The 14,066-nt window shown below is 34.7% G+C and overlaps 1 protein-coding gene and 1 pseudogene across 1 annotated transcript; one reads left to right on the forward strand and one right to left on the reverse strand.

Moving 5' to 3' along the window:
- The window catches only part of LOC114300664 (cysteine-rich receptor-like protein kinase 15), a 136,181-nt pseudogene that overhangs the window by 63,024 nt on the left and 59,091 nt on the right, over positions 1-14,066 (reverse strand).
- LOC145801519 (uncharacterized) lies at positions 5-2,098 on the forward strand. Its single transcript, XM_082893270.1, has 6 exons — positions 5-265; positions 390-611; positions 1,467-1,559; positions 1,635-1,739; positions 1,842-2,038; positions 2,092-2,098. Exons 1-6 carry the CDS (start codon positions 248-250, stop codon positions 2,096-2,098), a joined length of 642 nt encoding a protein of 213 aa, XP_082749396.1. The 5' UTR covers positions 5-247.

Below are 14,066 nucleotides of genomic sequence, written 5' to 3' on the forward strand. Positions count from 1 at the left end.
ATTTCAATATTATGGCTTCACAATATCAGCTGCTAAGCGTGCTCGTGGCCCGACTCGAGGAAAAGAGGTTCAAGGCCTTGTTGATAAAGATGGAAAGCTTAGCGTGCCTATCCCTCCAGAATTTCGTGCACCGGTAGGGGACTATGCCTCAAAACTAGCCTCAAAGATTGGTGTAGAAGTGCGAACTCGTTTACCAAATCCAAGTGTTCGTAGGTGGAAGTATGTTGATGCCTCCGTTAAGGAGGCGATGTTTCAACGCTTGAATGTAAGTTCGTTGTCTACTTATAGGAGATTTTACTCATTTTTATAATAGGTTAGAAATCTTAATTATTTATTGTAATTATTTTATTTTTTATAAGAATTATCTATGACTTATCTATTTTTTGCAGGATCAATTTGATTTACAAGGAGACCCTGTTGATATAGAGAAGGCAATGAACACAAAATTTGGTCGGAGATTGAGTAACCATACCTATAGGCTGTACAAACAATTCATGGAGCTGAAGGAGGCTAAAGGGGAGGAGTATGCAAGAAACCACCCACCAAAGAATGTCGATCCTACCAAGTGGATAGATCTTATTGATAAAAAGTGGAACACTAAAGAATTTCTGGTAACATTTTCATCTTTTTTATTATATTAGCGAAGAAAGAATTTGATTAGAATAGGGAGAGATTCTAAAACAACTAGAAAGAACACAATCAATTTGCTGTGAAATTCCATATGTATTCTTTTCCCTTTATCTTTTAGGCATGTAAGTGGAACATAATAAAAACCAAATAAGTGAAAAAATGAGAAAGGGAAACTATTAAACATGGATTGGAAGGCTCGCATAATAGGAGATTAATTTATGGTTCCTTAAAGTGCATCTTTCACATCATAGAATAAAGAACTAAGATTTCAGTTTCTATGATTGTATTAATTTTCTGTTTGTTCTTGGGTTTGGTCTGAAGTTTCATGATAATGGTAAGCAACTAGCTAAGTAACTAATATAGGGTATTGAGACAGAACTTTAGATTTGATAGAATTGCGGAAGAAAGAAAGGGTTATGAGTTTGGTATCAGTAATTGTTCCATATCTTGTGAAATGTAAATGGATTTTTTCACAATCTATCTTGCCCATGCTTATATGCCCCCTATTTGTGAACGGTGTAAATTACTCGTTTTTCTTTTTTCACCCAGAAAAACCATCTTATGATGAAATCCCAACAAGTCCTCTAATCTATTTTTCACAGAATTGAATGAAACTAGTGAATAATTTGAAATATCTTTTAAGTTGAAATGATATATAGGAAAATGATAGAGAGGAACAATGCAATTTCTTTATTATCAACCATTAAATTTGTTTTACTAGTGATACATTTCATTGTTATATTGGTTCATTATACCTTACAGGAACAATCAAAAGCCAACATATTTGTCTTACTAATGATACATTTCATTGTTATATTGGTCATTCTTCCTTATAGGAACAATCAAAGGCCAACATCGCGAACAGAGAAAGGATGTATACAAAACATAGGTGTGGTTCTAGGTCAATCCCTGTTAGAGTAGAAAAACTGGTACGTATCCTTGCACTTTCAGAATAATATTATATTCTTAGCTTTATTTATTGAATATTTGGTCTATCGAATTAGGCACGAGAAAAGAAGATGCTACCTGATCTAGCAGAGTTGTACAAGGAAACTCACTATAATGAGAAAACACATGAGTGGATCTCATCTCAAGCTCAGTGTAATTATGTGAGTATATATTGCAATTTTTATTAACAAAATTTTAGAATACTATTTGTTATAATCTTATTTAATTTTCTAATAATTATTTAATTTTTTTATATTTGATAGGAAAATATGATACAGACACAGGCTGATCACCTCTCACAGCCAGGATCAACCCCTTTGACTGCAGAAGAGCTATCAATCAAAGTCATAAAGCCAAGGTCTGGCTATGTGAAGGGACTTGGCATGAGACCTTCATCCTCTATTAGGAGAGCCACTACCATATATGCTGAAACAAATGATTATGTGAAGCGCCTTGAGATGCAAATGGAGACACAAAAGGAAAAAATACAAATGCAGAACAATAAAATAGAAGATCTTGAAGACGGTAAGAAGAAGCAAAGGGAGATAATGGATGATGTTGTCAACTTTTGAGGACCAAAGGATTCACTGGACACTTTGGAAGTGGAGGGGACTCATCCACAAGTGGACATACTTCTTGGTAAAGTATATTAACTTTAATATAACAAATTTTATAAAAGAATACATGTTTGAAGAATTAAGAAGTAATGGAAACATGCATATGACATCCAATTTGTACAGGTGCACATGATGTATAAATTGTGAATTAGTCTAAAAAATATATTTTTTTCTCTATACTTAAAGCTTGAAAAAAGGCTGTCGAAATGCTAAATTATCACACAATTATAGATTTGTACAAGAACCAATAGAAACACCTTAGGAGGGACCAATATAAGTTGTATGAACTTACGGCACATTAATGGGATGCACCATTTGTGAATTAGCCTTAAAATTAATTTTTTGTTCTCATAATCTAAAAAAAAGTCTGTTACATGGATAAATTGTATAATTGATCTAATTGTAAATTGATGAGTTACTAATGTTTTTAATCTTTTGTATAATTGATTAATTACTAAAACTTTTAATTTATTTTTTTGTAGATTGGATTGGGGTGGCATTTTTGACGTGCAACAATGATGTAATTTGTTTGAATGTTCATTTTTGTTTGATAAGGATACACATACTTTTTGGAGTTACACTAGTTATTGTTGGATTTTTGGTGGAATTGAACAAGTTATAACTTTTGGATATTTTGTGGATATTTCACTATTTTATTATATCAAGATGAAATTATTTGTAATGATGAATGGATATTTTCATTTTGTTAATTCGTAAATGTGTTGATAACAGGTTAGGTTAAGTTGTGATGGAATTGTTATATTTAACAGGTTTCAACATGAACAGGGTCATATTTGTTGAACTAAAATTTAGATTTTGATAAAATAGGTATATAATGTGGAAAAAAATATTATGAAATTATTGACAAAATTTTCCATCCCTAAAGAAGGTTTTTTTGTCTCTTATTTGGCTTAGGTGGATGATTAATTTTGTCATAAATTCTTTATTTCGTCGCTAAATGAATTTGTCATGACAAAAAATATTGTCACATTTTGTCACTATTACCCTCAATGTATGACGAATTTTTTTTGACATTATTTCATCATTTTTAATGATGAATTTGTTTTTATCTCTATTGGTAGCTTCTTTGACAAAAAATTTTCGTCTTCGTTTATATTAAACGTGACAAAATTATTTTGTCTCCATTTCTTATATTTATGACAAAATACTTTTGTCTCTAATTTCTCCTTTAATGACAAAATATTTTGTCGCTAATTACTTATAAGTATGTTCCCAACAGAGTGTATTGGAGACAAAAAAAATTCGTCACAAATTTATCATTTTTAATGATGAATTTGTTTTTGTCTCTATTGGTAGCTTCTTTGACAATTTTTTTTTGTCTTCGTTTATATTAAACGTGATAAAATTATTTCGTCTCTATTTCTTATATTTATGACAAAATAGTTTTGTCTCCAATTTCTTCTTTAATGACAAAATATTTTGTCGCTAATTACTTGCAGGTATGTTCCCAACAGAGTGTATTGGAGACGAAAAAATTTGTCACAAATTTATCATTTTTAATGATGAATTTGTTTTTGTCTCTATTGGTAGCTTCTTTGACAAAAAATTTTCGTCTTCGTTTATATTAAACGTGACAAGATTATTTCGTCTCTATTTCTTATATTTATGACGAAATACTTTTGTCTCTAATTTCTTCTTTAATGACAAAATATTTTGTCGCCAATTACTTACAAGTATGTTCCCAACAAAGTGTATTGGAGACAAAAAAATTCGTCACAAATTTATGATTTTCAATGACGAATTTTTTTTTTTCGTCTCTAAGACCCTTTAGCGACGACCCTTTGGAGACAAAACGGGTGACGAAAAATGTTTGTCGTAATTAGTTTGGGTGACGAAATATATACATTTTGGGACAAATTTGTTTCGTCTTTAAATCCCAAATTTGTTGTAGTGATAAATGAAAAAAAAGTCACTTTCTTTTTATAATCACACAACAAATATACTACATTTGAATGGTACAATTTTTTTTTTTATAACAAAATGTTAAATACATTTTTTTGGGTTAAGTTAAATACTTGGTGAAGTTAAATACTTGTAGGATATCTATAACGGATTATGTTAAATACGTGTGTTAAGTTAAATACTTACAAGTTTAATACATTTTTTTTTTCATGAAGACAACTAAAGTAATGCACACATATATATATTGACCAGAATTTTTTGAAATACAACATAGAATACTATACTTCCTTAAAACAGTGCCAAAAAAAAAAAAAAAAATCATAAGCTCTCTTGCCATATTACACATAAATGTTAAAATGTCAAGTTTTTCAAGTTTTTCTTTTAATTAGGAACTCTAGATATTCAAATAAATATATATATATATATATATATGCAAAAAATAGTCTCTTTCTTTTTATAATCACATAACAAATATACTACATCTGAATGGTACAAATTTTGTTTTTAATTTTTTATAACAAAATGTTAAATAGATTTTTGTGGGTTAAGTTAAATACTTGGTGAATTTGATTCAAAGTAAAACGGATTATGTTAAATACTTGCGTTAAGTTAAATACTTGTAAGTTTAATACATTTTTTTTTTCATGAAGACAACTAAAGTAATACACACATATATACATAGACCAGAATTTTTTGAAATATAACATAAAATACTATACTCCCTTAAAAAGGTGCAAGAAAAAAAATCATAAACTCTCTTGCCATATTACACATAAATGTTAAAATGCCAAGTCTTTTAAATTTTTCTTTTAATTAGGAACTGTAGATATTCAAAAAAAAAATTAAATGAAAAAAATCAGTCCCTTTCTTTTTAGAATCACACAACAAATATACTACGTTTGAATGGTACAATTTTTGTGTAAAGGTATATCGTAGTGATGTCTCTCTCTATATCTTGCATACATGTGTGACTTACTAAATGAAATGTTCTTTCATTAAAAGGGTGACTAAATCATGGTTGATTGCATCTATTTTTGAAAAACAAAATTGAGCATGTAGAGTTCTTCAACTGAGCATTCCAGTGATTAGTGATGCGCTTGATGGTTTAGTAAGTTGAATAGAAATGAATAATGCCTTTTTGTCAAACAATCCTATGGGCGCCTAAGCCTAGGTTTTTATTTTGGAAAGAATAAATAAATAAAAGGGAGAATAGAAGCCCATATTACATTAAAAGATATCATCACATAACTACGATGAAGCAACCTGACTATGCCTCACTAAGGGCACAATGCAAGTAGCAGTGCACACATGATTTTCAATATCAAGTTAATCTACAAAACTACCCACTACTACTATATCTAGCACTCAAGCCTCCAAGAAGAACCAAAAAATAAATAATTGTGAAGGTCCTTGGGTTAAGGTATGTGTCACGACCCAAACCCGTCCCTATAGGTTTAGCACCGTAACCGGCCAGTAATTCGGGGATTACCAAAGGTCTCTGAACAGATTAGCAAATAATAAGGGGCTGCGAAAGCAATAATACAAAGTAGACAAGGTCCAATGAGCTGTGATAACGAACATGGGACAGAACATTTCAAAACTTATTTGTATATACATAAACATGCTAGTCCAGATACACAATATTTACAAGGTAATTACAGAATGTACTTCCCAAGTCCTGACTGTACAGAGCATACACAAAGACTAGCATGATTACAAAAAAACAGCCATGGCAAGGCTTCGTTCGGAACCTCCTCGGGAGGCACAACAGTTGGCTGACAAAAACAAAACAGAAGGCCGTCAACTCTGGCCCTGGTCATGTGCCGTCTCACCTACATACATAATATAAACTGTGAGCGAAAGCCTAGTGAATAATAATAGAGTAAAGGGTTTCAATGAATGAGTTCGTACAGATTCAGAAATCATAATTCAATTCATATCAAAATCATAGTTTGTCCAGATCATATACAAACAGAAATCATAAGTCGTGATTAAGTTTACGTGATACATTCATTAGCATTAACAGAACAGAACAGAACAGAACGTATACACGTGAGGTTACGAATAACCAGTTTCATAAAGGAACCTCCAGATTCGGGTAACAAAACAGAACAGAAGCTGAGCCCCCGTGATAGGGCCTCTGGTACGAGTAACAGAGTGCAGACAGAAATAAGTTCCATAAAGGAACCTCCGATACCGGGTAACAGCTAACAGATATCACATGATGCCAAGGATGTCACGAATACATATCAAAAATTGAACAATCATTCATTGTACAGAACATATCATTTCGGAAAACGGATCATGTTTTATCACACAAAAAGTAGATACAGTTTGAACATAACTTTACTAAATTATTACTCACAGTTGGCCTTGAAACAGACAGACGGAGCAGATTGATCACACGACACGCGGCACGTGACCTACATAACACATAACGGACACATACTTGAAACACACATTCTAATTGCACAAAACTTACGTCGATGGTTCTTAGTGTGTTTCTAACCTTAAATCCTCACTATAGAGTCTTAAACATGGCCTAGGAATGCCTAGGATGGAATAAGGATGCAAAGATGCCTTGGAAAACATTTTTCACAACTTGCTAAAAACAGGGGTCTCGCTCGAGCGTAGCTTCCTTCGCTCGAGCAAGCTTGTCAAAACAGAGGGGTCGCTCGAGCATAGACTCCTTCGCTTGAGCGGTCTGTAAAAATAAAAAAGTACTGGTTGTTGAAATTTTACACTCGATGCCCGCTCGATGCTCGCTCGAGCGTGAGACACAGCTCTTCACTCGAGCGTAGGTCTCGTCGCTCGAGCGTGCGTCTGCGTGCACCAAAAACCTGAGAGCTTGCAATTTATGCTCGAGCCACCATTCCTTCGCTCGAGCGGAGCTCTGAACAAATGATGGCCGCTCGAGCGTGGAATCCTTCGCTCGAGCGAGGAAGCCAAATTTCGGAATTTCCAGATTTGCCTTCCAAGCTCAAACCAAGCATTCAACACCTCAAAACTCGACCTCTTGGGCCCATTTTCTGGAAAACACTTGTAAACTCATAGTATAAGATGTTTCAAAGATCAATTTTGTAAAATCAAGCCCAAAGGTGAGTCAATTGAACACAATTTCAAATAAAATATCAAGAACATAACTTAAATATAACATGCATGAATTCTCGTGACTTCTAATGCTCCAAAACATGATCCAAAACAAGATTAAGCTTAAGAATAGGATGAATTCATAGACTATAACAAAAATATGGACATGCATGTGGAAATTCATGAAGAACAACTCCAAAATCCAAGAATATGTGCATGCATGCATGAATTCACTCTCAAATCCAACTCTTAAAACCAATTCTAGACTTTAAACTCTAATCTTCCATGAACCATGCAAGAATTAATCTTTAAATTCACAATTGAAAGAGAAATCTCCTACCTTAAGTCTTGAATTCCAAGTCTAGGAGCTCAAATTTGCAAAGCCTCTTCAATTCTTCCAATTCTCCAAGGAATTTTGTTGAAACCAAAGTTTCTCCTATCTCTAGCTCTCTCTCACCCACGATTTTGGCCAAGAAAATGGCTGAGGAGATATGCTTCTAAGTGTATCAAGGTTGGTCTCAAATTAGGCCACTAAGTGGCATAATGGTAGATAAGTCCAACTAATGTAATTTAGCTTATTTAATCCAATTTAATCATGCCAAATCAAATTTCAACTAAATTTACCATAAAATCACATTAATTCTAATTAACACAAAACACTAATCAGTTTCGGATTCGGCCGCTGATAAAGCCTTCAATTTGTAGTTTAAAACATAAAACATGAACGCATCATTTTATGGCAAACAGATAAAAACACTAAGATAATGCAATACATATGCAATTTCATTTCGGATTCCTTCTAAATTACTGTTAGACATAATTAATCATGGTTTAGCATTAATCGGAGGTTGGGGTTATTACAGTATGAGAGAGAGTACTTGACTTCTTTCTAAGAATGCAGCAAAATTGACCAAATTTAAACAAATCTTGACCAAATTTTAAAAATTTAAGATAGACCAATTTTATGAATAGCAACATAATCAGCTAAATGTTTTACACTTCAATTTACCCACCGGAGTCAGGACAACCAATCCTAATCCAAGCTTTAAGTTCTAACAACAACAATAAGGAGTCAGGACAACCAAATCATGATGGTTATGATTAGTAAATTACTTAACTTACTCTCTCTCTCTCTCTCTGTTCATCAAATTTGAGTGAAAATTTGATTAAAAGCTTGATTTGATATGAATACTCCAATCGTTACTCTCTTCGCATCTTCAAATCTTTTCAAAAAAATTCCAAACTTATCCTAAAAACCATCTCCTATCCATACTCTATTTTAAAATTTTATCAAAAAAGATTAAAAGTATTATTATTGGAGATTTGGTGAAATTTTTTGTTCATCCTTGATTTAGTGAAAATTTTGGATCTATTACGTTTTTTCTGTGTATAATAGCCAAATAATTTTGAGACCAACCTTATGTGTAAGGACCAAATTTGTGCTTAATAGTTCAAATAATTGACAGTAATTCTTTGATGAAAAAATAATTTCTGCTTAATGTTTTTTTTATTAAAAAATTGGCAATAATTCTGATTAAAAATTGACAGAAATTTGGTGATGAAAGACATTTGGTTCACAATAATTCTGGTTAATGTTTAATCAAAATTGACAGAAATTTGATTCACATAATGTTTTTTTAAATTCTTTGATGAAATTTAGTTCAAATAATTTCTGTTTCATAGTTCAAATAATTGGCAATAATTGACAGACCAACTATTATACACAGTTGACAGTAAACACAATGTGTATAACCTTTTTTTTTTTTTGAACAGCAAACCAATTTTTGCTTAATGTTTTTTTTAATTAAAAAAATTGACAATAATTCTGATTAAAAATTGACAGAAATTTGGTGATGAGAGACACATTTCCTCAATGTTTAATAGTTCTGAGAGAAATTTGGCTCACAATAATTCTACTCAATGTTTAATCAAAATTGACAGAAGGCACGATGTAAATAATATAGCGATCCCGGTTTGTCCTTCCTTTATTTATTGTATTCCGGACTAGGTTCCGCGGTTGTGTTGTTGTCTCATTCTTATTTCCATCTTTTACTCTTTGTATTTGAGTCTTGGGTTGTGTTGGGCAAGTTTGAAACAGGTTGGTTGTGCTTTGAAACCAAAAGCTGATGCCCAGAATATGGCCTTCACGCTCGAGCGGGCGTTTTGATGCTTGAGCGTAAATTTCCATCTCCCAGTATTTTTCTCTACAGGTCTTCGTACGCTCGAGCGGGAGTTTTGACGCTCGAGCGTGACCCTTTGATTTTTGTTCCTCCGCTCGAGCAGGGACCATGTCTGCAAAACTTCTGTAGGTGTGCAATCGATGCTCAAGCGGCGCTTTTCACGCTCGAGCGTGAGTCTGTGTTTGACGCTCGAGCAGGGAGTGCAGTATATCAGTCCGAAGTTCTCCCTTTTTGATCACTTTTTCAACGCCTTTTCTCTCTCTTACTTTTCAAAACCTCCATTGGAGAGCTCCTCTCTCTAAAACCCAACTTCTCTCTAGGTATTGATCTAGTTAGAGTGATCTCCCACCTTTGGGCCTTTGTAAAAAGTGTTGACCTTGGTGTGGGCTATCCTTTGATCCGAAAATTTCTTGATTTGGAGCACTTCGAGATTTCTACATCTTCTTCCTTTGAGCTCCGAATTTGAGGTAGGGATAACTACTCATGTCTATGGTCTTTGACATAAACTATTGGCCATTTTGATGTAATGTTGAGTTGGGTGATTTTGGGTGTTAGGGTTTCAAAATGTATAAAGAGGGGTTTTGTATTTTGAGCCTATACATGTGTATTTGGCGTTTAGAAATGAGATTATTAGTGTTGTTGTTGATATTTGAGCCTTTGGGTCAAAGTTAAGAAAAAGGGGAGAAAGCCCTAATTTTTGTTATGAATTAATTTATACAGTTAATTTGGAAATGTTATAGAAATATGAAATTGGGTTGGGAATAATGAAATTGGCATAATATGAGATGGAATAGTGGAGTTGGATTTATTAATCACTCGCCTTTGAAAATTGTTGATAAATTATTCGTTGATGTAATTATTTTCTGTTTAGAAATAATTGCTTTGGGCTATCGGTGGAGGATAGTCTTGATTGTTGTAGACAATGCATGATGATTAGGCAAACTAAAACTAATCAATTGAATATGTCATCGAATATGACGGTTGGAATAATACATCAAATTTATGTATTGATTGATTATGTATATGATATGTGTTTATATACATTGTATGGTGTGGGAGGAGATAGGAGATGTACTCCACGGTTTAGGGGAAGATAGGGGATGGACTCCTAAACCGGATATTGTTTGGGAGGAGATAGGGGATGGACTCCATCGATACAGCAAATATGTGTATCTATTGAAGTATTGATACAGTGAATCTGTGTATCATATATGAAGTACGGAAGTGTTTTATTTGAGATTGATACAGCAACTATGTGTATCTAATGTGAAGTATGAAGTGTTTAATTTGAGTGGTTATCTCAATTGAAATGGAAGTATTGTTGATATGAGATGTAATCTCATTTAATTTATTTGGCCAGGTCCTGAGCCATAGTTATGAATTGAGAAATTGGATAAGAAATGGAAAGTGAAATGAAACATGGACACAATTGTCGTGTAATTAAAATGGGATATGAATTGATTTATGGAAGTTAAACATTTGTCAAATGCTAATGTTTTAGTTATTGCTCATATTATGTTTAGCATATCTCTACTGGGCGTTGGCTCACCCTATATGGGACATCATTTTCAGGTTCAGGTAGCATGCCGCCTCCGAGGTCATAGCTTGGATAATTGTGGGAGTTGAAGACTCTTTTGTTTATTTTTGTGTATTACATGTATATCAAGCCAAGGGCTTATTTTGTGTAGAGTTAGTACTCTCTTTTTTTTGTAACCAAGTGTTGGCTTGGAAAGTTGTAAGCCCGTGGGGCATTTACTTTTGTTGTCAAAATGTAATACTTTTGGATAAACACTCTGATGAATAGAAATATGTTTATTTCTCCTACATTTATGGATGTCGTGAATGCATGATTTATGGGTTTATTTTGAGGGCGTTACAACTTGGCATCAGAGCGTACCGGGTTTGAATACTTTGGGTACGTGAGAAGTGATTAGTATCACAATGGGTTTGTCTTGCTTGTTAGAGACTTATGTGTAATGTTATGTGCTTATGTAATAACATGTTTATGTGACTATATGGGTATGAGATTTAGTTTCTAGGATGTTGATTGGATCCTTGGGTTTCTGTGAGTCTTATTGGAAAAGCACTTGATCAATGCTGTTTCTAACTGGAACCCTAGTAACGCCTCGGGACTATTATTATCCAGAAATGAAATTCGTAAGGGCTTACGTGATTATGTGCTTACATGGAGTGAATTACAGTTGTCCGTGCAATAGGACGCGAGTGTTATAGCTTTGGCACATTTATGAATGTGCTAATGTTCTTCGTTACCTTTATTAGGATGTCAGGATGAGGACAAGGACGAGGATGTGGAGGTAGACGTGGTAGGCGTGGTAGGCAGGAGATGCCTTTACCAGATGATATTCCAGTGCAGTAAGAGGGTGTTGGTCAGGCCAATGCGGCCGAGCCAGCGGGTCAGCAGGCCATGGGTGCCTTAGCTCGCGAGATAGCAGGAGCTATGAGGGAATCCATAGGCATTCTCAGAGCCGAGAATCAAGTTCAGGTCCAGGTTGTTGATGCAGGGCCTTCCTTTTTGAAGAGGGAGTTTTTCCGGTCTAATCCGGACGAGTTTGTGGGAATCCGAAAGAGCCACTGAAGGCTGATGAATGGCTCGAATAGATGACGAAGACGTTTGAGATGCTTGGCATCGAAGACAGGGCTTTGAAGGTGACCTTGGCATCTTTCCAGCTTAAGGGGGATACGGGTCAGTGGTGGAAGTACATGAAGGGTCGTATTGGTGGCACGTGGGAGGCTTTTATAGATGTTTTCCAAGAGAAGTTTTTATGTCCAGCTGTATAGCGATCCCGGGTTTACCCTTGTTGTACAATGATCCGGACATGTGTCCGTGAATGTTGGTAGTTGTTTATTTCCTAGTTTGCATCCTCTTTACTTTGTATTTTGGGATATGGGATGTGTTGGGCAGGTTTGTTACAGGTTGGTTGTGCTTGGGAGCCTAGTGTTGCTGCCCAGATTTTTGGTCCTTCGCTCGAGCGAGGAGTTTGTCGCTCGAGCGAGAGTAGTGTTGCCCCGGTTCTGGACCTGAGAGTTGTAGTTTCTGGCTCGAGCGAGCTTTTCGTGGCTCGAGCGGTCTGGGTTTTTCTTCGCTCGATCGAGAACTTCTTGGCTCGAGCGAGAGTTTTTTGTGTCTGGTCGCTCGAGCGACCAATCCTTCGCTCGAGCGAGAGTGTTTTATATCAGCGGACAGCAGCGTCTAAAACATCACTTTTTCACTTCTTTTCTTTGAGCAAACCCTTAATCCGACACTCTCTCTCTCTAAAATTATTTTCTCTCTAAGATTTGATCTCCCTAGAGTGTGAATCTAGCCTAGGGCCTTTGTTAAAAAGATAGAGGGTGTTGAGAGCTTCGATTTAATCTGAAAAAGTTTGGATTTGGAGCAAGTTGATCTTGGAGTCTTCATCTCCTTTTGGGGCTAAACCTTCAAGGTAGGGATATCCTACTCCTCTCTATGGGTTTTGTCTTTAAATTTTGGTATTTTGAGATGTTGGGCTTGGTTTGGTAATTTTGTAAAAGTTTGGGGCTTTTGTGTAAATTTACAAAAGTTGGGGTTTTATTCATAATAAACCTAGATGCATGTTTGGCATAGAAAAATGGAATGATTGTTGAATCATTGATGAAAATGGAACCTAAGGGTTGAAATGTTAATTATGGGAATTGACCTAATTACATTGTTTAATTAATTGGGATAATTAATTGAGAAGAATGAGGAATGAAATGTTGATTGAATATCCATTGTGCGTTTATTTTCTGTTTAGAAATAACTGCTTTGGGCTATCGGTGGAGGATAGTCGTGATTGTTGTAGACAGTGCATGATGATTAGGTAAACTGAAACTAATCAATGAAATGTGTCATGGAACTTGACGGTTAATTGAATACATTAATTGTATGTATTGTGTGATTGTATATAGAACCAATGTGTTTATATACGTTATGTGTAGAGGAGGAGATAGGGGATGTACTCCGCGGTTTAGGGGAAGATAGGGGATGTACCTCTAAACCGGATAGGTATTTGGAGGAGATAGGGGATGAACTCCGTAGACAGAGCTCATATGCTTGTCTAGAGAAGTGAAGATAGAGCTCATATGCTTATCTTTGTGAAGTGTGGATACAGCTTGTATGCTTATCTGTGGATATTGTTGATATACATATCTGTTGTAGAATGTGGATACAGCTTGTATGCTTATCTGTGGATATTGTTGATATACATATCTGTTGTAGAATGTGGATACAGCTTGTATGCTTATCTGTGGATATTGTTGATATACATATCTGTTGAGAATGTGAGATATAGTTTTTATACATATCTGTGGAAATAATGATAGAGCTAGCATGCTTATCTGTTGAAAAAGGGAAAATGAAAAGTAATTGGGACTTGTAAGTCGTTGACATAAATATGTAATTTATGTGATTGTATCAGTGTTGACCAACTATCAATTGCTAATGTTTTAGTCATTGTCCATGGTTGGTTTAGTGTATTTCTACTGGGCTGTGGCTCACCCTATATGGGAACATCATTTTCAGGTACAGGAAGCATGCCACCTCCAAGGACATAGCTGGGAGGCTAGTGGCGGGCATAGTTTTGTCGTTTTACTTTTGATGTATTACGTGTAATTTCAAGCCAAGGGCTTAATGTGTAAACGAGTTAGAACTCTTTGTTGT

The sequence above is a fragment of the Camellia sinensis genome, chromosome 10, assembly GCF_055761805.1.
Source record: "Camellia sinensis isolate YWXY chromosome 10, ASM5576180v1, whole genome shotgun sequence".
Lineage (NCBI taxonomy): Eukaryota > Viridiplantae > Streptophyta > Magnoliopsida > Ericales > Theaceae > Camellia > Camellia sinensis.